Consider the following 22782-nt stretch of genomic DNA (forward strand, 5'->3'; position numbering starts at 1 on the left):
TAGAACAAAGTGAAGAACCGTAATAGCCAAGTTTGCAGAGGGGCTTCCTATGCACGTTTTTCCTTCAAAATCTCTCTACCACACATGGTATTTTGGTTATGAGTTTTTTAAAAAAAGTTTTACATATGTTTGAGCTTTTCTATAATAGTTAACACAAAATAAGATGATCCTGATAACTCAGATCAGAAAAAACTAGAGTTGGTCAGTCGCTATGTGCTGTCAACTCTGACTCAGAGACCCTGTAAGACAGAGTAGAACTGCCCTATAGGGTTTCCTAGGCTGCAATCTTTACGAGAGCAGATAGCCAGGTCTTTTCTCTCAAGGAGCCACTAATGGATTCAAACCTCTGACCTTTCAGTTATCAGAGAAGCACTCTAACCACTGCATCACCAGGGCCCCTTGAGTTGGTCATAGGTCACCAGTATTAAAATAGTTGTTATTCAGTGAAAAAGAAAGATGAAAGCGAGACTAAGCCAGGGCTTTGTTTCCTTTGCAGTTCCCTAAGAAGTAAATTAGACATTCACTGGTAATAACAAAAAACAAAACCCAAATCCACCGCCATCAAGTCGATTCTGACTCATAGTGATACGACAGGACAGAGTAAAACTGCCCCATAGGGTTTCCAAGGTTGTAAATCTTAACAGAAGTAGATTGCCTCATCTTTCTTCTCCCACGGAGCAGCTGGTGGGTTCAAATCATGACCATCTGGTTAGCAGTAAAATTCTTTAACCACCAGAGCTCCTGTAACAGAGGCCTACAAAAACATATGGAGATACGAGGTTTGAGAAGCACATGACAAAGTATGAGAATTTTCTCTTTAAACTATAGCCTAAATTAGACTCCAACTTAATAGAGGATATTTACACATCTGTGAAGGACGAGGGGATATTTTCTTCCACCCACTTCAAATCTTCATCCTGCAGAAATATTTATATATTAGCATTTGCTTAATAACACCTGAAAGCAGAGTATTTTAAATAAAACGTTAAGTAGAACTGAAATACTTAAATTCAAGTGTGTACCATTCTTTCTAGTATCTACTTATGTCCTAAAAAGTTGGCATTTACAAAAAAATTATGCCAATATTTAAATTTCAGATTTCTGCTCTTCTCTTTGGTTTTCAGTTAGAGGCATAGGTGTTTTGCTTTGTTTTTGTCCTAAGGAATCACAGTAAAAATACATACGGTTGATTATAAGATAGGAATTAGTAAGACTACTGATTTGCACTAAGCACTATGCCTTCTAGTTTCATTCTTGCGTACATAGGATCCTTATGAATAGGAGCCAACTCAAAGGTAACTAACAACAAGTTTTTATATCACGAGTCTGTAATTTTTCAACAGGGATGCAATCTCAGGATAATGGCATAAAAAATTCTAACATTGGAAAAGCCTATGAATTTGTATCACTTGCAATTATGCTCTTCTATCTGAAGGAGAAAAGAAAAGGAGAGCAAGCCAGCTGTGTTTTATTTCTTTTTTAATAGAAACTTGCTTATAGTGATCTCACCTGGACAAGGGGGAAGAAAAGTTATACCAAATATTTTCATTTACATGCAAAATAAGTCAAAACTTTTCTTTGTGGTCTACTTAACTACATGAAATGCCCTATGTGGTTCTAATATTAATTATATTTTGCTTACATGAGTGAGAGAGAAAGTGACTGAGCAAATATTAATAGGAGCCCTGATTCTCTGAGTAGATCTCAGGTCCCCAATTTCTGATCAAGAATTGATTGCACTTAGAGAAATTAAGTATTCTCTTGATGTGTTTGCAAATAATAAGCTTTAAACTAATCCCTAAAATAAAAGGGAAATACCTTAACAAATTTAAAGTCTAGTAACTTTTAACACCAGATAATTAAAACATTGTAATATTAAAAAAATCAGTTGAATTACCATAAAACTAATAAAAAACACATTTTAAAGATTACATTACCAAAAATCAAAATTAGAGAATTTACCAAATCCAACAGACAAAACTCTTCAATATATCATCTGTCCTATCAGAAATGTGCATACATAAATTTTTACATATTGATAATCATAGCATAGATAATTGTAAGGAAGCAAAATATAAAACTATATAATAGACATTTCAGTTTTGTTTCATTCTCTTCATAATGATCACATTTAATGTATGAAACATTTAAAAATTCATCTGTATTCTCTATTTTACCATTTTATTTAAGCTTTCCATCATTAAAAAAAAAGTACCTAGGCTAATTTTGGTAATTGCGCAAGTAACACATAAAGTCCTTTTCCTAACAATGAACAGATGTTGTATAAAATGACTTCTAAAATCAGTGTTAAGATTTTTAAAAGTTAGCACAAGCTTTCGCTGTCACCAAGTTTCTCGATCTTTAATGTACATAGGAGCTGCCCACGGAATCTTGTTAGAAAGCACATGCAGGTTCAGGAGACCAGGGGCAGACCTGAGGTTCTGCATTTCTAACAAGTTGCCAGGTGATTCTCAAGCTCTGCTTCAAGAGCAGTACTTGAGAAGTGCGGATCTAGAACAAAGATATTTCAGGTCTGGTATGTAACTAATATTGCCACTTGGAAACACATTTTCATGCCAAAAAAGAAACAAGCCTTAGTGAAAAATATTCTGATAGCCAATGAATATTACACTCATATAAGCTATACTCACAAAGTTATCAGAAGTGGCAGGTTTTGCTGTTCCATTGGAAACCGTTTTAGAGGCTCTTAATTTTATGCCTTCAGCTGTAGTAAGAAACATTACAGGTATAAAATTATACAGTGTTTTTCTGTATAACCTTACCTTCAATAATCCAATTAGGAAATATATTCTTTTTTAAAGGGGAGTTAATGGGGGGAAATTGGGGCAGAGTGCTGGTTTCACTACAGCATTTGGAAATGCAGGAAAGAGGTATGGAAAAAGTTAACAGATTTTCACAATACCCAAGTTGCTAATTTGAAATCTAATTTTAGAAGAGTTTAAACCAACAAATATACATATATACAAACATGTGCTCATATATTTCCTCAGATAAATTTCAATAATTTTTCATGTTTATGGGTTAAAAAAAATCCATGGAATTCAAAATATCATATTCAAGAATAAAACATATCTTAGGCTATGCCTTACCTTCCCTGATGAATAAATAACTGGATCTTATTTACACAGTAACTCTTAAACTCATTGCTCTTGAGTTGATCCAGCTCACAGCGACCTCTCCTTGGGTTTCCAAGGCAGTGTCTCTACAGAAGTAGATTGCCCAATCTTTCTCAGAAGGAAGACTGGGTGTATTTATAAGATGGGGGAAAAAGATTTTCTTCATATTTGACCAACACTCTCCTTTATCTTGGCAGTTTAAATAAAGCAGGGAGCTGGACTACCTTACTTGGAATTCTGGCTCTACTACATGACCTTGGGCAAATCATTTAACTTTCTATGACTAAGTGTCTCAAACTAAATATTGAGGATTATAATAGTGTCTATCTCATAGATTTTTAAAAGTTGAGGTATCACTCAAATTTTAAGAGTGTAGTCCAAAGAGATTTGACAAACATACACACTTGTGTAAGTACCACCTCAATCAAGATATTTTAACATTTCCATTACCACAGAAGGTTGCTGAACTTCCTTTCCAGGCAATCCCCAACCAACCAAAAGGAACCACTGTTCTGATTTATATAATCATTATACTTAAGTTTTTGCCTGTTTGGTTGTTAGTTGCCATCAACGGAATGTTTATGAACTCTACATTCTTTCAGATTTGGCTGCCTTCACGCAAAAGTTTTTGAGATTTATTAGTGTTGGAGAGTTGTCACTTTTTATTATTGAGTAGTGATCCTTCATGTGGATATTTCATAATCTATTAATTCACCTGTTCATGGACATCTGGGTTATTTCTAATTTAGAACTTTTGGACTCTACTCCTGAAAAGTTGTTTGTCATTTCTATTTTGGGCTTCTGAAAATAATGTTACCTTTCTCTGGCAGCTTTTACAATTTTCCTTCATCTTTGGTTTTACAGTTTTCCTTTATCTTTATCTACCTATGATGCCCAAGTATGCTTTTTCTTTCTATTTATCTTGTTTGGGGTTCACTAAACTTCCTTGATCCATTGGATTCCGATTGATCAATTTTGGAAAATCTTTGGCCAGTATTTTTTCAAATATTTTTATGCCTGTTCTTTCTCTCATCTCCTTCTGGAGTTCAATTATACATATTTTAGACTATTTAACAGTGTCACACAGGTCACTGAAGTTATGATCACTTTGTTCCCAATCTTTTGTCTCTACATTTCAGTTTGCAGAATTTCTTTTAATCTGTCTTCAAAAGTTCACTTACTTTTATTCTGTTGTATCCAGTCTACCAATCTGTTAATCCAGTGAATTATTTCTGATATTCTATTTTTTCAGTTTTAATCTATTTGGTTCTTCTTCTTCTTCTTCTTCTTCTTCTTCTTCTTCTTTTTTTAACCATTTCCATCTCTCCTCTGACATTCCCCATCTCTCTGCTTGCATTTTCTTATAGATTCTTCAATATACTTATAACAATTATTTTAAAAATACTCTTGCTAACTGTAACATTTTGGTAACCTCTAGGCCTGTTTCTATTGATTGGTTTTTCCAATAACAATGGTTCAGTTTCCTTTCCTCCCATGTCCAGTAAGTTATTATCATATACTGAACATTGATACTTTGGATTCTCTTATCTTCATCAGAAGAGTGTTGACTTTTATTCTAGTAGGGATTTAAGTTACTTCCAGATCACCTTCACCTTTTGGGGGCTTGGTTTTAGGTGTTACTAGAGTGGATCTACATCATTTTAGCTTTAGTCCCAGGGTAGATCCTGGACTGTGGTCCTACATCTAAGAAGTGAGCATTCTGGGGTTTCAATGGAAAGCCTTTTAAACTTTTATCCAAACCTTTTATATTTGCTAAGACTCAAATTTCAAACTATCACCCTTACAGATGCTAAAACCTCTGTTCAGCTTTTTAGCCTAACAGCTGTTGTTTTCCTCCTGGCCTCCTGAAGTCTAACTTTGCACATGTCCAGTTCAGGGATCAGCTAATTTGAGAAACTTTATAGACTTTGGCATTTCCCCTTTGTGGCTTCTTCTTTCTGTAATTCCTCCCCTCATTTTCCAGGCATTCATGTAGCCCCAAACTCTATCTTCTAGCTCCTCACACATCAGTAAGGCTGGATCTATATACTTGCATTCTAGCCTTTGTACCATCACATTGACTGGGAGTACTCTCAAGAAAAAGACTTGTAAATGTGCAACTTATTAATAAGAGTCTGGTTCCTTTTTTCAATAATCAATAATCAATAATTAAATACATCCAAATCAATATCCTCCAGTTTCTGCCTACTTTTTGTTGCTTCCCAAAGTCTTCAAATGGTTGTATGTTTGCTTTTTTTAAAAAAATATGTATTTTTCCCAAAGTTTATAATATTATCAGCAGGAAGGTCAATTCAATACAACTGACTCAATCATTACTGGAAGTCAGAACCCCACCATACTGAATTTTAATAGCTTAGTTCTAAGTTTTTTTCATATCCTTTCTTAACAGTAGAGTCAGGACAGCATACAAGGTGAGAGGTAAGATGAGAGGAGCTAAAAATAAAGAGGGACAGTCACTGAAGATATAGTGCTTATGTTGTAATTTTTGTTGACTGGATAGACTATGGACTTTTCACACTTAAACTTTAAGAGTAAACAAGTAACAACTGCTTAAACTATATTAACAATCTTGAAAATGTCATCACTGGCTTTTTGTTTGTGATTCTATATCATACTAGAGGTTTCAGACTATTTTGTAGGGAGAAAACAAACGGTACATGTGACCTTGTATCATAAACAAAGGAACAATATTTCTCTGTTACTATATGTAAAATGGTCACTAAAAACAAAATGTATCACTCACTTAAATTTTCAGATGTTACCATGAATTCCTCAACTTCATCATCAGAATCATCTATTAAAGGCATAAATGCATATCTATGTAAAAAACAAGGAGCAATTTTATTAGCATGTCTAAATTGGTTCAATTTTCAGATGAAATACATCTAAAACAATCATTATGTAAAGGAAATCTGTATTTTAAAAGATTTTTATGAATTAAAAAATGAAAATTCAAATTTTTCACTCTCAAATTAGCAAATTATAAGGAAATTGTGAAACTGGAGCTCTCATACTCTGTTGGTAGAAGTGTAAATGGAAAAAGCCTTTCTGGAAAGGAATTTTGAAATACGTAATGTTGGCAGAAAGGGACTTTCTGCTGCAATTTTTCGCCATATCAGGTTTATCTCCCTGCCCATCACTTTATACCTCACCCTCTAATTACGAAGAAGTTGCTAATATGGGGGGATGGCACACTGATTGACCTGTATTCACTAGGTAATAAAGTAACATAGCTTCTTCTCAGATATACTGTTGATCGAGTATAAACAGACACCACCTTTCTGAAAGGACTTTTGACGCTATTTAGTAAAGATGTATTTACCTTACATTACACTAACAGCATTCAAAAAGCACTGTTAATAATAGCAAAAATCTAGAAACAAATGTCTAATAATTGTCGTTAGTTGCTGTCAAATTGATTTTGATTCATGGCGATCCCACATGTGCAAAGTAGATCTGCTCCATAGAGTTTTTAAGGCTATGACCTTCTGGATGCAGACAGCCAAGCCTGTCTCCCAAGGCACCTCTGGATGAGTTCGACCCACCACCCTTTCAGCTAGCAGCTGAGTATATAACGGGATGGTTGTGCCACTTGTCTAATAATTAGAAACTGGTTATATAAATTATGCTACAGCCGATCCTCATTATTGACAGATTCCTTATTTAGGAATTTGTCTACTTCCTAAAATTTATTTTTATCCTCCAAATCCATACTCATGGAACTTGAGTGACTTATGTAGAATGGCAAAAAATTTGAGTCACCCAATGTGCACAATATCCCAGCCAACAAGTTGAACAAGGTAATGCTCTTTTTGTTTCACACCTCATACTGTAAAGAAGTATCCTTATCGTGGTCTATTTAGTTCCACATAGTCTAGTCAGTGCCACTATTTTGTGTTTTTGTTAGTGATTTCACTGTTTAAAATCGTCCCCAAGTATAGTGTTGGAGTGCTGTCTAGTGTTTCTAAGTGCAAGAGGGCTGTGATGTGTCTTATGGAGAAAAAAATACATTAAGCTTTGTTCAGGTATAGCATTTTTGGCCATGAGTTCAGTGCTAGTGACTTAACAATATATATCAAATAAGGCGTCTTTAACAGAAGCACACATAAAACAAAGTTATATATTGATCAGCTGATGAACTGTTGTGAACAATCTCAAAGGAAACTAACCCTGAATATTCCCTAAGAACAATAGTTCAGTATTTGCTAATTCAGCATTTGCAATGACTTTATAGAATATGACTGTCGCAAATAATGAGAACTGACTGTACATTCATATGATGGCATACCATATAGCCATTAAAAGTAATATGGTAGATCTGAACATGATGATATTCAAAGATACATTTTAAACAGAACAGTATGTATATATGTATTATTATTAATGTATAATTTTTAAAAGGAAAAGTATATATACTTTTTCATTTCTTCCCAGAGGTATTATAATAAATGTAACAGCACATTCCCTTGGGAAGAAGGATGTGGCAAGAGAAGACGGAGCACCCCATTACATGCAGTCTAAAGTACCACTTTCTGAACTCAGCATTCAAGTGTTTTACCATCTTGGACCCACCCTTCCTTTCCAGCTTCATCTCCTTCCAGTATTAGTTTTAACCAAACTGCATGTCTTGCTGAGCTCCAAAGCATATCATGTCTTTACCTGCTACCCCAGAAAATGCACATTCTTTTCCATCTCAATTTTTCACTGTCCTACCTTCCTCCTCAACCTCTGACAGAAACAGTCCTTCTTTCATTCCTCATCTATCTTCCTGCTAGAGTTAGTTTAAAAATCTATTTCACTAGCTTGCATTTGTTATTTTTGTCTCCTTATTTGACTATACATTCCTTAAAAGCAAAGACTACTTCTCAATAGTTTCTCAAATGTGTCTTTGACACAGTAGCAGGTGATCAACAAATTCTTGCCAAATGGAATTTTCCTACATTAAGTACCTCTGATTATTTGCTGATGGTCTCCACAAAAACATTATTACAATGAGGATAAGTGAAAAAAGGAAGCTCCAAAATGCATCATCAACCCAGCGTTCCATCCAATCCTATAAAAAGGACAATTTAAAAATAAAACATTAATTTTCTGCTAAATACATATTTCCTCCTCAAATAGTATACAATAAGTATTAATAAAATCTTTCCTACTGGCAAGTCTCCTGAATAACCAACCACATATTTTTTTAATATGAAAACTAAGACATTTCAAATAATTCACTCAAAATATATTGTATCTCTATAAAACCAAAAGTCATGCCTCCTTCAGTCTCATAATAAATCAGGTGAATAATATCCTAACATAAAACTATGTATTATCATACAAAGAATTAGAGAATTAAAGTTTAAATGGGCTTTGCAAGTACTTTAATCTCCATGTTCCAGGCGAGAAAGTAAGGCTTAAAAGATTAATGAATTTGCTCAAAGTCATGAGGTAGGTTAATAGGAGAATTAGAACCAAGCTGACAGTGAGTATTTTGACATTGATCACTCACTGACATTAGATTCTTACGTAAAAAGCAATGCTAATATTTTTCCAATAGATTATTTTGTTTTTAGGATAGGAAACTGTATTATATATGTTTTGAAAATGTTTCTAAAGCACTGTTTACATTATATACATTGCCTTCATAAAATTTTAGGGTTGAGTTAAAGATACTGAAAACAAAACAAAATTTAGAACTTTAAGTGAAAAATACTAAGTTGGGGAGAGGAGAAAAAAAAATTCTGGAAGGTTCCACCTTTTCTACCTTTAAACTGTAAATAAGGCAGTAGAAAGAAGCCCAGGATTTTCAAAGGACTCTTTGGAATTGTTTATACGGAATTAGGGACTAGCTTTAAATTTCCAAAAAACTCAGAAGGGGACTTTTATATTCCAAGTCTAAGGAATGCATCTTCATCTGACTAGAAAACCCATCAAATATAGAGCCTGAATGTCCATAATGAGTATACCTTCCCAGAAACATGTCAAACTTACATTTACTGTCTCATTGACCAGGGGCAGTTAGAAAATGACCTGATTTCATGGTATGCGGAAAGAAAAATAAGAAAAAGATTTCCTGTTACCCTTAAATTATGCAAGGAGAGAATTCTCTTTCAAGCATATAAAGAGAAGTTAAGAAAAAGGCATAACAGGAAAAGAATATTTAGGAGAAACTTTTCAGATTCATTTAGAAGAGGCAGAAGATTTCATAATTCTATACAAAACAGTTCAAAGTAAACAGAAAATTTCCAGTAGAATTATGTCTATTTACAAATACAAAGTAAATTTCTCAAAATTACACAAAATAAAAATTGTACATTTAAAAACGAAAACTGTTTAAGTAGAAAGGTTATACTTACTGACTGGCATTTTGCAATTCTAAATGTCTTAGTTGTCCATATCATAAACACTACAGAAGCTGAAACACAAAAATCACCTTTGAAAGAACATGAAACATTAAAATAATTTATTTTGATATGAAAAATTAAATAGCTTACCCAGTACAGCAAAGATGAGAGTATTTGTAAAGTGCCTGTATAAAGAAAATTTCACTGTGTTCTTTCTTAACCTTAAAGTCTTCACAGTTTGTGCCAAACTTATGAAAATGTGATAAAAGTTAAGGAAAAACATTTTAAATAGTAATAAACAGTTAAGATTAAAAAAAAAAAAAAGAATTTTCTATAGTATTTCCAAAGTTAGTACTACTAGATAGTTCTGAAAATTTGAAGCTAATAAAAACACAGAATTATGTTATCTTAGCTAACACTGTAAACCACAACACTGACTTTATTATAGATTCTGCTTTACAACTTACTATCATATGAACTAAGTCAACAAACATTAGGGAAAGAAATGCAAGCAAGAAGACTTGTGCTGTGCTCCTTCAAGGCCACACACCTGTAGCACAGAAAGAGCAATGCACCTGCTAAAAGTTGAGTCCCCTTGGATCAGACACACTTTCCAGATCACACTGTAACATGCCATTTGGCTTGTGCTTTTCTCTCTGTTTCTTCATTCTAATCTATCACTGTTTTATCCTCCTAATGATCAAAATCAATAAATTAGGTCAGCTACCAATTTCTAAATTAAAACACTGAAATATGTCACAACAAATCTGGACCTAGATAAGGAGAGACTTTATTCAAACGGACTACTGCAATAGGGAGAATGCTCCAACCATAAGATCTGCAAGCTCTCAAAGGTCAGACAGAAAAGGGCTTTTCCTTTATAAGGAGGAGTTAACAAGGAAAGAACTAAGATGTGGGGGAGTGGATGGTTTGACTGGACAGCTGATCAAGGACTATCTTCCCTTGAGTCAGCCAGTGTTCAGGAGGGGGCATAAAGGAAAGGTTGAAGGGTGGTTGGCTGAGGCTGAGGCTGAATCAAAATGCAGGGACCTACAGGAAGGAGAGTGCTTTAGGAAACTCTGGTCCAGCCACGTGTTTTGTCTAGACCAATCAAGGTATAAAACAGTTTAGCTAATCATTTATGAAGCGAAGAATGGGAATTTGGAGGGCTGGTTTCTGGCCTTGTCACAGTAACAAGGAGTTATTTGTAAGTCATATCTAACTCATACAGGGAAGGGTGGTTCTTTGCAGTAAACCTTTGCCAGGACATAAAAAGGTGTGTGGTGGAGTATTTCTTGATCGTCACTGTTCCCAGAAATGCAGGACTCAGGTAAAGATCAACACTGCTGAGTATGAAGAAGGAAAAAGAGACTCTTTCACAGACACCACAGCAATGATGATGGATTCGTCAGATCTGTTCTTCCTCTCGGAACACACCAACACACTTTACTTACGAAATAAACACTGGCCACATGAATCTACTTCTTTTCTGATAAATGTTCCAAAAAAGCAGAGCTGAGCAAAAGAAGTGAAGTAGCAAACTTTGTATTTGTGCCTATTATTTTAAATCCTAAATAAGTCATTTATCAAAAACTTCATTTTAGTGCTAAAATTACTTTACAAAGACTGCTTTTTAAATCTTTCTAAATGACCAGTAAATTGTAAAAGAATCCAAGCAATTAAGACTATTCTTAAGAATGTACAAAAAGGCAAATATACTTTTGTTATTTCTAAAACACATCAAGACCAATACTTTATTAAAATTCTTGACTAAAACCTACTATCTAGGTTAAAACCTGATCTTATTTAATAATTAAAAAAGATTTTTTTAAAAGTCAAGGAATAAAAAGATAAAAAAATAAAATTCAGATCTGACTAGGCCTCCATTTAACAAGCCACTATTAAATTAAGGTAAATTTTGAATTATTTCTTCCATCAAAGAAAAGAAACAATATAGGCAAATAGACCTCAAAATCCTCAAGTGAAAAATCAACTTGAATTTGCAGCTTTGACAGGAAAAGGATATCCACCAGCATAAGCCAGAGTCAAGAAGAGAGAGAGGGAGGCTGGCTAGAAGAACAAGATCAGAATCTTTCGCCTGCAGCAAAATAACAAAAGATAAAGAAGCAAAAATAGGAGGGGCCTATATGAAAAAGGCTACAGCTCTTGAACTGTTTAGGCTAATTCCTTTCTATTACTTTAAAATCACTTGTAATGTTCATCAATGTCAACAAAAGCAGGGTTATATTCCAAACCACTCAATTCTGTATGTATCTAGAAGTTCTGTTTCTTTTGCTTGTTATTTACAAACACTTAGGAAATCCACTATCTTTTTGTACAAGGAAAGCAAATGTGTCACCTCAGTATTGAAAATTACCAAACTGCAATCTGAAAGCAAACTTTAAAAATTCAGGTTTAGGCAGAAATAGCTACGAGATTTCCTGTCTCTTGCCATTAATCACTAACCAAGATAATTTTAATATCTGGATTTCCTTATGACTGCTTTCCCAATCTGGTACATTATGTATTAAAATGGATCAAAGTCAATGCTGTCCACAAAAGTGGAAGTTATCCTCATTCCAATCCAGATGGAATTATAGTCAGTAGAGTCACTTTTCTTTGGAATTTTCTTATAAGTTACTGGCTGTTTTTTCCAGAGAACTACCTTAAATCTTGGAAATACAGAACTGTAAATTATCAGAAAAGACAAATTTGCAAAAAATTTAGAGTCCACTGCTCAATTAACTGAAGAACAGACTTCTTAACTTGCTAGAAGCCCAAAGCATAAACAATTTTAGAAATAAGACAATGTATATTAAGGCCCAGTGATAGTAATGCTGAGACCAATAGCTAAGCTCGTCCCCACTGCAATTTGCCTTTGACAAGTCTACTATATTTAACCTTCTTTCCCATTTCCAAAGCAGGTTAGCACTGCTTACCTGATTGGCCATGCTGCTACAGCACAGCAGGCTGTACGACCTTTGGGGATGAGTCCTGTTATAGCTAGAATGGCACTCTGGTGGCATAGTGCCTAAGGCACTTAACTGCTAACCAGAAGGCTGGCGGTTCAAATCCACCAGCCACTCCTCAGAAGGAAGGTTGGACAATCTACTTCCATAGTGATACTGCCTCAGAAACCCAAGGAGGGGTCACTATGAGTTGGGTCCAACTTGATGGCACATAACAAGAACATAGCTAGAATGCTATTCATATGCAGACTAAGAAATAGAAGTTAACTTTTAGAAACAAAATTCCTTTAAATATAGAAAATATGAAAAACTACACTACAGCAAGATATTTATATCACTGTATGATCAGATTTAACTGTAATTTTATTGAATAAACTTTTATTCAATGAACTTGGACTCTAAAATGAACAGAAGTAGATGGTGATTTTTAAACAAATAAGAAACTTTCCTAATCAGGTGGTATTTCCTAACTAGGATCCATAGACGCTTAAGATATCCTTGGATATAATTTAGGATTTTGCATATAAATGCCCTGTTATATGCAAAATCCCTGTGTGGGTACATGTGCTTGTGTTTCACGGAGAGTACCTCCAAAGCTCTCATTAGATTTTCAAAGGCATTACTGATCCTGTACCCCAAAAAAGTTAAGAATTACTGCTTTAGATAGTATGAATAACAACTCCAAAAATATACTGAGAATTCAAAAATATGGAATGTAAAGACTAGATAAGACTGGGCTTGGGGGGAAAAAACACTTAAGGGGCTCAGAATGTGGAGTCCTGGTGATGCTGTGGTTAAGTGCTCAGCTGCAAACTGAACCCTCCAGCTACTCCTCAGAAGAAAGATGAGGCAATCTCATTCAGTAAAGATTACTGCAGCCTTGAAAGCCTATGGGGCAGTTCTATTCTGTCCTATAGGGGTTGGTATAAGTTGGAATTGACTCAACGGCACTGGGTTTGACTTTTTCTTGGTTTGGCCTTTCCTGTGAGACACATAGATGAGAAAATGGAAAGAATTACAAGGAAAATAATAAAAGCTAAAAGACATAAATACCAAAGACAGTGAAAACAGAAAACAACTTGATAAAAAGGAAATCTATAGGGAAGAATTTCAAGGAGAAGCACATAAATATAGAAGAAACAGATAAAAACAATTTGTTCTGGGGATGTGCATAAGCTTGCATTCTGCTCTGACCAGATCATGAGCATTTTCTCTAGATTTCCTCCAGTACAAATCAGAGAGCTGGTGGCAGAGGAAAATACAATGGGAATTCTCTAGCCTCAACTTGAGGCACTGAATCAGTGAAGATCCAGTTAACATTGACTAAAACTTCTACTACTTACTGTTTCCTCTTACATAATGTGGCTTCCCCCCAACCCCTTTCACTGAAGTTGTTCTACTACTGCTGTCCCGTTCCGACCCTAGAATGACCACAGTTGGGTGTGCAGCACTGGTCACCATGACCATCCCTCCTTACCAAAGCTCTCCCTCAGTCTCTACCTTGTGACAATCCCCTAGCTCTCCTTCCATGTACCTTTCCCTCCTCCTACCCACCATCCTGGCTCTTCTTTCCTGATGATCTACATGTTCTCCTTGCAACACCATCCATAGCCATAACCTTCTCCCACACAAAATGGACTTCCATTGTCACTTCTGATACCTCTCCCAAACCCAGGCTTGAATTTCCAACTCTCTTCTTCATACTCATGCCCTAGGCAGTTCAAACCTCATCCTTCATGGCCCCTCCTACACTTCCCAATTTAAGGAAGGCAAGACTGCCCCCCAGTCACCCAAATGAGACATGCAAAGACCTCTCTAGAGCCTTTTGTTCCTTCTTTAGTCACCCAGTTCTATCAAGTCTATCATTTGGAGTCTTTCACATTTCCCCTACTTTACTTCTGATTTTTCAGCATCTCTCCTTTGGACCACTGCAAATGACTCCTTACTAGACTCCTTGCCTCTAGCTTCTCTTTACACATCATTCTGTCATCCCTGCATTCTTTCTAAGACAGCTTTCATCACGCTGCTCATTGGCTCAGTATCAATTCTTTTCTACTTCTTGCCTTCAGAAGGAAGGTGGCATTTTGTCTTTCTCTTCTGGCACTACTTTCCATGATTCTCCCACAGACCAGCTATCCTGGGGCAGTCTGCCTTTGTCCCTACATCCTCATGCTTTCAGCTGTTCTTCTCATTTCTTACCAGAATGGCCTTTCCCCAGTTCTCTGCCAAGTACACTCCGATTTGTCTTCTCAGTCTCAATTTAAATGTCATCATCTCTGTGAAGTCTTTCCTGATTTTTTAGGTCAGAATTAATTTCTCTCTTCCCTCTGCTAATGTAGTATCCCTCTAAAATGGCAATTACTATTGCTGTATTACTTCTAGTTATGCATCTGTTCCCTCTATCAGATTGTTAGTTCCTTAAATGCAGGGACAATATCTTTTTCATCCACATCTCCTCAGCACAGAATACACACTAAGGCTTAAGTGTTTGCAGAACTAAATAGAAAAAATAAAAATACTCCATGTTCGAGGTTTTAAGAGTTGCTACTTTTTCTCCTTGAACTAAATTCCTATATTAAAGCAATGATAATGATAATGATGTAACAATATTCTATTGTTTTTACAAATTAAAAACAATAAGTTTTTTATGAAACAACAAACTTTTCAGAAAGACGTAGTAAAGGATATGAACCATACAAAAATGGAGTCAATAACTGCTAAAATAATGTCACTCAAAACAACACCTAAATGGTTAGAACCCTGAAACAGAAAAAGAAAAACAAACAAAACAAAAACTGAATGCAGAAACTGTATTATACCAATTATCATCTGATAAGGAAAAACAACTTACTTATCAAATTTTATAAAAGCTACATAAAAGATTTCTATTTCCTAAGAATTAACTGTTTTGGCAGCATCAAGTGTTAACTTGTCATCAACTTATTTGATGACAGTAAAATAAGGTTATATTATGGACAGGCTAATAAAAAGCATCATGTTCCCAACCTCATGTAAGTCAACCATTTCACTCTCTCCCCATTCCACACAAAACATATACCCAGAGCTACTAATAGGTAATCAAATGGACTCTTGCTCTTTCCTACTGTGTACAAAAGAACCTGGATAAAAAAGTCAAATAAGGGAACTATATGGAAACAAAAACATAGATTAGACATTCTGGGAGTAATCAAGAGTTGACAATTTTATTTACTTTTTCTATTTCCTTTCAAGCAAAGATTAATTTCCTATGAATAATATATTTCATTATGTAAAAATGAAAATAAATATACTTAAAGATTAAAAGAGCAGGTATATTTAACACAGAACACAGATGAATCAAAGATAATAAACAGGAAGAAGAACGAGGCTTTTTAACATCACTGACCAAATGTCCAGCTTTAAGGGACAGATTGAAAGATATGATGTAAACTTATGTGGCAATATGCAGATGAGCCACTAACTGCACAGTGGTCTGATATATACATCTAAATCTAAAAGACAGACATTTTGGGTAAAAATTACAAGGTTCTTTGAACGAGGTAAAATATAGTAAGTTTCTTCATCACTTAATATTCAACAATTTATTAAGAAAGCTAGAAAGCCAGGTGTCTTCCCCAGATATAAGTATTCTAACACTCACTACAGAGTAGAGAATTACTGCCATATGACCATTTTTCTCCCTGAAAACTTCTTTCTCATTCTTCCTACAGTAGGTATACTAAATCCTCAAATCAATGAATCCCCAAGAGACAGACAAAACTTACAACCAAATGAAACTTAAGAGCGATGAAATGTAATGTTTGTATGCTTGAAGGGCATAATTAACTTCCCATTCACTTTGTACATTTTTATAACAAGGGTGAAGGAAGATATTAATGTGTATAAACCGCACAGTGACAGATGAAACATTCTTTCTAAAGAACCACCATGAAGATTTCTGGGATAGAGCTATTCCTGAGACGACATCTTGTGTCTTTATAATGGTATCTTTTTAAGAAATGCTCTATGTAGTCTTTTCTTTTAAGGAAGTATTTTTAAAAGGGAAATAATCCATAGGATGAAGTTCAAACTGGGCCTTTTCCATAAATTTTCTACCTTTAAAACTTCATCTCGGGATATGTAAAGTAAAATCACACTTCACAGCAACAGTAAGAGAAGGTGGTAGAGGAATTATGTTGTTTTTACCCCAATGACTCTCATCACGCCTTCAATAGCTGCGAAAATAAAATAAAGAATCCCTAGGCCAATCACACGGTGCATTACTGTTCCTAATCGAGGCCTGAAGAGGAAACAAAGACAAAAAAAAAAAGGCATGAGTATATATCTGAATATAATAACCAGCTCCCATTTCCAATACCAGAGAAGTCCCTATTCTAATCAAATCAGCCCTTAAGAGGCTTTAGGAAAACCACACATTTCCTGGAAAGAAAGCAGACAGGCGCTCCTCATGTAGGACCTGAAGCTGTGGGGATTTCCCTGAAGCAACATTCTGAGGCTACACAAGTGCCAGAGGATTTGGCTGCTGAACTGTATGTAACATAACTAACTTACTAGCTGCTGTTGAAACAATTCTGACTCAGGGCATGCAGAATAAAACTATGTTCCATAGGGTTTTCAGTGGCTGATTTTTCAGGAGTAGACCATCAGATCTTTCTTTCAAGTAGCCTCTGAGTGGACGGAACACCTTCAACCTCTTATTAGCAGCTGACTGATCAGTCATTAGCACCATTCAGGGATTTTAATTGATATACATAAGGTACTATTTCTATGGAAAGGAGCTCTGGTGGTGCAGTGCCTAAGGAATCTGACTGCTAACCAGAAGGTTGGCAGTTCAAACCCACCAGTCACTCCGCAGAAGGAAGACTGGGCAATCAACTTCCATAAAGATTTACTGCCTTGGAAACCCAATGAAGGTCACTATGAGTTGGAATCGACTTGATGGCAGTGGGTTTGGGCTTTTTATTGATTTATTTATTTATTGGTTTGTACTTCTATGACTGGAAGAACAGATTAATGAAACGTAGGAAATGGTAAATGCCACCTTTGAATAGTCACTGGATGGAATGCAGTGGTTAAGTGCTCGGCTGCTAACTGAAAGGTCAGTGGTTTGAACCCACCAGCCACTCCTTGGGAGACAGATGTGGCATCCCGCTTTGATAAAGACTTACAGCCTTAGAAACCCTGTGGGGTACTTCTACTCTGTCCTATCGAATATGGACTCAATGACAATTAGTTTTTAACAGTCACTGGCAGATATTATACTTTAATTCTTTCACCATCAATAATTAAAAATAGTTCTGAGATTTGTTTTGATAAGAGATAATCCACTGAGCTTATAACCTGGGCAGAGAAAGAGCAGAATATCAGAAGTGTTCATTCTATTACTCCTTTCTGATCACTGCCTCTCAATAACCAAAACAGAAGTGTTAACAGACTTCCGTTTTCATTCTTTAAATTGAAGAGAACTGAGTAACGTTCCTTATTCTTGAAAAATATGAATGAATTGGGAAAATAACAAAAATGGTCAATTTTATAATTTCATGATATTTACAAATCATAATGTCTTACAGATATATATTAAGATACTCAAAAAATTCATTTCTAGGGTAATTAGAAGAAAAATTGCTTTCCAAAAATATTTAAACATTTAAAAATAAAATTTAAGCAAAAACTAACGTACATAACTCATATTTAAGACTATTTATCTAATTTGAGTCACTCAAATTATGATTTATTATAACTAGTGAACTGGAACTTCCAAGTCACCAGAATTTTTACTGCTCTCACCTTATAAGAATTTAATACAAGTAGTTGACAGTGACGAAGTTCATTTAAAAAGGGCTCATGCCCTTATACATTTAGTTCAATCCCCTATTCCTTTTATGGCAACTACATTCTCCAACAGGAGTTCATAACCAGAACTATTAGGTACTGCAAGATTCCACAACATGAAGTCTTTGTGTGCTGCGTGCTATGCTAAGGCCAAAAAAGGCACCTGATAAGGAATCACAATAAAAGTCCAACAGCAAGAGTATGTGTGGTGGGGGTTGGGGGCACTCAACCTTGTTAACTACACCAATCCTGAGCATAAAAGCATATATGCATACATTCAATGTACACTTATTGAATGTTTAGTATATGTTGGATACTGCTCTTGGGTTCAGAGCACAATACAAGCAAAGATTCACTACACGGAACTCACATTCCAGTGTAAGGAAAGAACAGAACAAATACTGACCGACATGTATATCAAGTGGTATTACAGTAAGGATGAGGGGCCAAGAGTCAGAGATCGTTACTGGGGTATTCCCCCAGAAGGTGACAAGCAGGGAGAGACCTGAAAGAAGTGAGGGAGTAAACCATGATCCAAACTCACTACCATCGAGTCAGATTTGACTCATAGTGACCCCTCCTTGGGTTTCTGAGATGATATCACTACAGAAGTAGATCGCCTAATCTTCCTTCCAAGGAGTGGCTGGTGGGTTTGAACTGCCAGCCCTCTGGTTGGCAGTGAAATGCCTTAGGCACCACACCACCAGAGCTCCTCTGAAGAAGTCCAGGCAGTAGGAAACTGTAGCTTGGACCATGGTAGTAGCTACAAAAGGGATGAGAACTATTCATTCTGGATGTATTTTGAAGTTAGAGCCAAGGAGCTGGATGAGAGTATTCAGCGAGTGCAAGTCCCTAGAGCAGAGATCTGAGAGCTGAGCCTGGGACACTTCAGTGCTGGAGGCATTGAAATTGCACCAAAAATTCTTTTCTGATAGCTTCTATTTTCACAGCAAAGAACCAAGGTCAGCTGAGGGATGGGAGAAGGGTATTGGATATTTGGGGAGAGAAAAGAAGGGGTAAAATGGTCCTCTGCAGAGTAAGAAGGTAAGAAAATAAACTTAGAACTGCCATTAGCTCTGAGAGGACACTTGAAACTTTCGGTCTTGAATTTAAAGTGAGTCCACTCAGTGTAGGTGGATGTTGTTCATGGGCAGATTCCACTATTCATGTGTAAGCACGAAGTAGATGGAAAGCTGGATTTATCAAAGCTGGGTTTTTGTCAAGGGAGAGTGACAAAAAGAAAGGCAAGGGGCTCAGAGTGTATGCAAAGGTGTCAGCATCCTGCTGGACCATGGAATCTAACCCAAAGGAAGAATGTAGTAAGGACATGAGAAGTGGAGGGACAGTGTTAGAATCAAAGACAAGAAGTCAAAGAACAACTGAACTGAAGTATTAGAGAAAGTAAATGGAAAAGCTAGGTGGTGATAGATAAAAAGTGAATTGCTTAAAATTCAGACTATGGTGGAAAATGACCAGGGAAATCAGTAGCTGAGATCAGGTGAAGGGCAAGATCAGTAGGTGTAAGAAAGTGATCAACTTTGAAAGGATCACCCATATGGACACTGAAATCTCTGAGAATTCTGACAGACCAAATGTTGGAGAGAAAGACAGTGAAGTAAGTGCTAAGAGAGTAAAGGGAGGAGGAAAGAAATCCAGAAGTTGACTTGCACTAAGATATAGTAGGTGATCCTGTCCGACAGCTTGAGCTTCTGGCAATGAGAATGTTTTAGGGAAGAAGGAAGAACAATGGTCTGTAAAAACCAAAGAGAATATAAGAGGACAAGTCCTCCCATATTCAAGCCCAGTGGCTCATAGATTTCTGATAGATTTCTCTAAGAAGGTCAATAGAAATAGGGTCCTTAGGGGACAGCAGGGTTTGAGTCAGATTTTTCTGACTATATTTAACCTTACTATCTCTTACAACGTTAAGAAAACAAAAATACTCACAAATGGATCAATAAGCAACATCATGAGAAATGGAGAAAATATTGAAGTTGTCAAGGATATCGTTTTACGTGGGTCCACAATCAATGCCCATGGAAGCAGCAGTCAAGAAATCAAACAACGTACTATATTAGGCAAATCTGCTGCAAAAGACCTCTTAAACAAGTGTTAAAAAAAGCAAAGATGTCACTTGGAAGACTAAGGTGTGCCTGATCTATGCCATGGCATTTTCAACATCTCGTACATGAAAGCTGGACAGTGAATAAGGAATATCGAAAAATTATTGATGCCTTTGAATGATGGTGTTGGTGAAGAGTATTAAATATACCATGGACTGCCAGCAAAATGAACAAATCTGTCTTGGAAGAAGTACAGCCAGAATGCTTCTTGGAAGCAAGGATGGTGAGACTTCCTCTTGAGTACTTTGGACACGTTTTCAGGGACTAGTCCCTGGAGCACATCATGTTCAGTAAAGTGGAGGGTCAGCGAAAAAGAGGAAGACCCTAAATGAGGTGGACTGACACAGTGGCTGCAATAATGGGCTCAATCCAACATAGCAAGGATTGTGAGGATGGCTATAGGATTAGGTAGTGTTTCACTATGTTGTACACAGGGCTGCTATGACTTGGAACCAACTTGACAGCACCTAACAATAGTATCTTTTACAACACTCAAATGCAAATATAAAAACATACCTGTACTACCTAGGAAAGAGAAAATCATTTGAGTTTCAAGAATCATTTTAGATTTCCCATTTTTCTTACCAATGAATTAATTCACCTAACTATAAAAGTTAATGGAATTCAAACGCAGGATCTTTATTTCAGGATGTTACAAAATAGCCACAGTATCAAAATACTTTAAAAACATGTTCTTGTAGATTTGTATTATCTACAGAATTTGTTTTACGATATTGAGAAGTTTCTGATTCGAGGCCATAACGTAGATGGACTGAGTAAAAAGACTGGAGACTCGATGCCTTTTCAAAACACTGATACTTACTTCACAATGCCATAACCCAAGCTCACAACGATGACCAGGAGACGAGCCAACGTCCTCTTAACTGCAGATATCAACTCTGCAAATATTAATAAACCTTGGGCTAAGGAGGAAAAAAAAATAATTTATTTTGTATGCATCTGGAAACATGCCACCTTGATTCTAAACATGTATTATTCATAACTACATTCTGCTTTCAGAGTAAGAAGCCATATTTGATTAGAAAGTCATCTGATGCAAGCAATGTTTGAAAATCCCACTGAAGAGTGGCATTCACTACCTCCTTAAAGAGCTCACTCCACACTATCAGCAACTCTACTGGGCACAGCTTTATATAATGCACCTGAAATCTGTCTCCATGAGCTTCCCTCCATTCTTGTTCTTCCCCTTGAGGCCAGATAAAACAAAGTATGCCTCTTACTGTCCTGTAACTATTTGAAAAGCACAATGTCCCCCAGAGTCCTCTTTTCTACAGGATTCCTTCATCATTCATTCATTTAAAATTTATTCATTATTGCAGAAAAGGCATTTGATAAAATCCAACACCCAGTCTTGATCAAAAGTCTCAGCAAAACAGAAATAGAAGGGACATTCCTCAACATTATAACGGGCATCTATGCAAAACCAACAGCTAACATTATTCTTAATGGAGAGAGACTGAAACCATTCCTCTTGTGAACAGGAACCAGACAAGGATGCCCTCTATCACCACTTCTATTCAACACTGTACTGGAAGTCCTAGCCAGGGCCACAAGGCAAGAAAAGGAAATTAAAGGCATCCAAATTGGTAAGGAAAAAGTCAAACTATCCCTATTTGCTGATGATATGATCCTATACCTAGAAAACCCAAGAGACTCTGTCAAAATACTATTGGAACTAATTGAGAGATTGAGCATCGTGGCAGGATACAAGATGAACATCCAAAAATGAGCTGGATTCCGCTACACCAGCAAAGAGATTGCTGAAAAAGAAATAAGGAAATCAATAGCATTTACAATAGCTAACAAAAAAAATAAAATACCTGGGAATAAATCTTACCAGGGACACAAAAGACCTGTACAAAGAAAACTATAAAAAACTACTTCAAGAAACCGTAAGAGATCTACACAAATGGAAGAACATTCCATGCTTGTGGATAGGAAGACTGAACATTCTGAAAATGTCAGTTCTACCCAAAGCAATTTATGCATTCAATGCAATTCCAATCTAAATCCCATCAACATTTTTTAAGGATATGGAAAAACCAATCACTAACTTTATATGGAAAGGAAAGAAACCCCAGATAAGCAAAGCACTATTGAAGAAGAACAAAGTAGGAGGTCTCATACTGCCAGATCTCAAAATCTACTGTACAGCCATAGTAGTCAAAACTGCCTGGTACTGGTACAATGACAGACACATAAACTAATGGAATATTACTGAGAACCCAGAAATAGATCCATCAAACTATGGTCAGCTGATCTTTGACAAAGGGCTGAAATCCATTAAATGGGGAAGAGAATGTTTGTTTAATAAATGGTCCTGGCAAAACTGGAGATCCACTTGCAG

The 22782-nt window shown here is 36.0% G+C and overlaps 1 protein-coding gene across 1 annotated transcript in view; it reads right to left on the bottom strand.

Moving 5' to 3' along the window:
- Positions 1-860: 860 nt before the first annotated feature.
- The window catches only part of TMEM87B (transmembrane protein 87B), an 83865-nt gene continuing 61943 nt past the window's right edge, over positions 861-22782 (bottom strand). Inside the window, exons 9-17 of the mRNA XM_007959514.2 lie at positions 21238-21337; positions 16645-16738; positions 15148-15219; positions 9641-9749; positions 9503-9561; positions 8108-8211; positions 5902-5975; positions 2652-2725; positions 861-917 (exon numbers count right to left, since the gene is read on the bottom strand). Coding sequence (XP_007957705.2) covers positions 861-917; positions 2652-2725; positions 5902-5975; positions 8108-8211; positions 9503-9561; positions 9641-9749; positions 15148-15219; positions 16645-16738; positions 21238-21337 — 743 coding nt within the window. The remainder of the gene's footprint in view (positions 918-2651; positions 2726-5901; positions 5976-8107; positions 8212-9502; positions 9562-9640; positions 9750-15147; positions 15220-16644; positions 16739-21237; positions 21338-22782) is intronic.

The sequence above is a fragment of the Orycteropus afer genome, unplaced genomic scaffold, assembly GCF_000298275.1.
Source record: "Orycteropus afer afer isolate SDZICR_OR568_19922 unplaced genomic scaffold, OryAfe1.0 scaffold00017, whole genome shotgun sequence".
Classification (NCBI taxonomy): Eukaryota; Metazoa; Chordata; class Mammalia; order Tubulidentata; family Orycteropodidae; genus Orycteropus; species Orycteropus afer.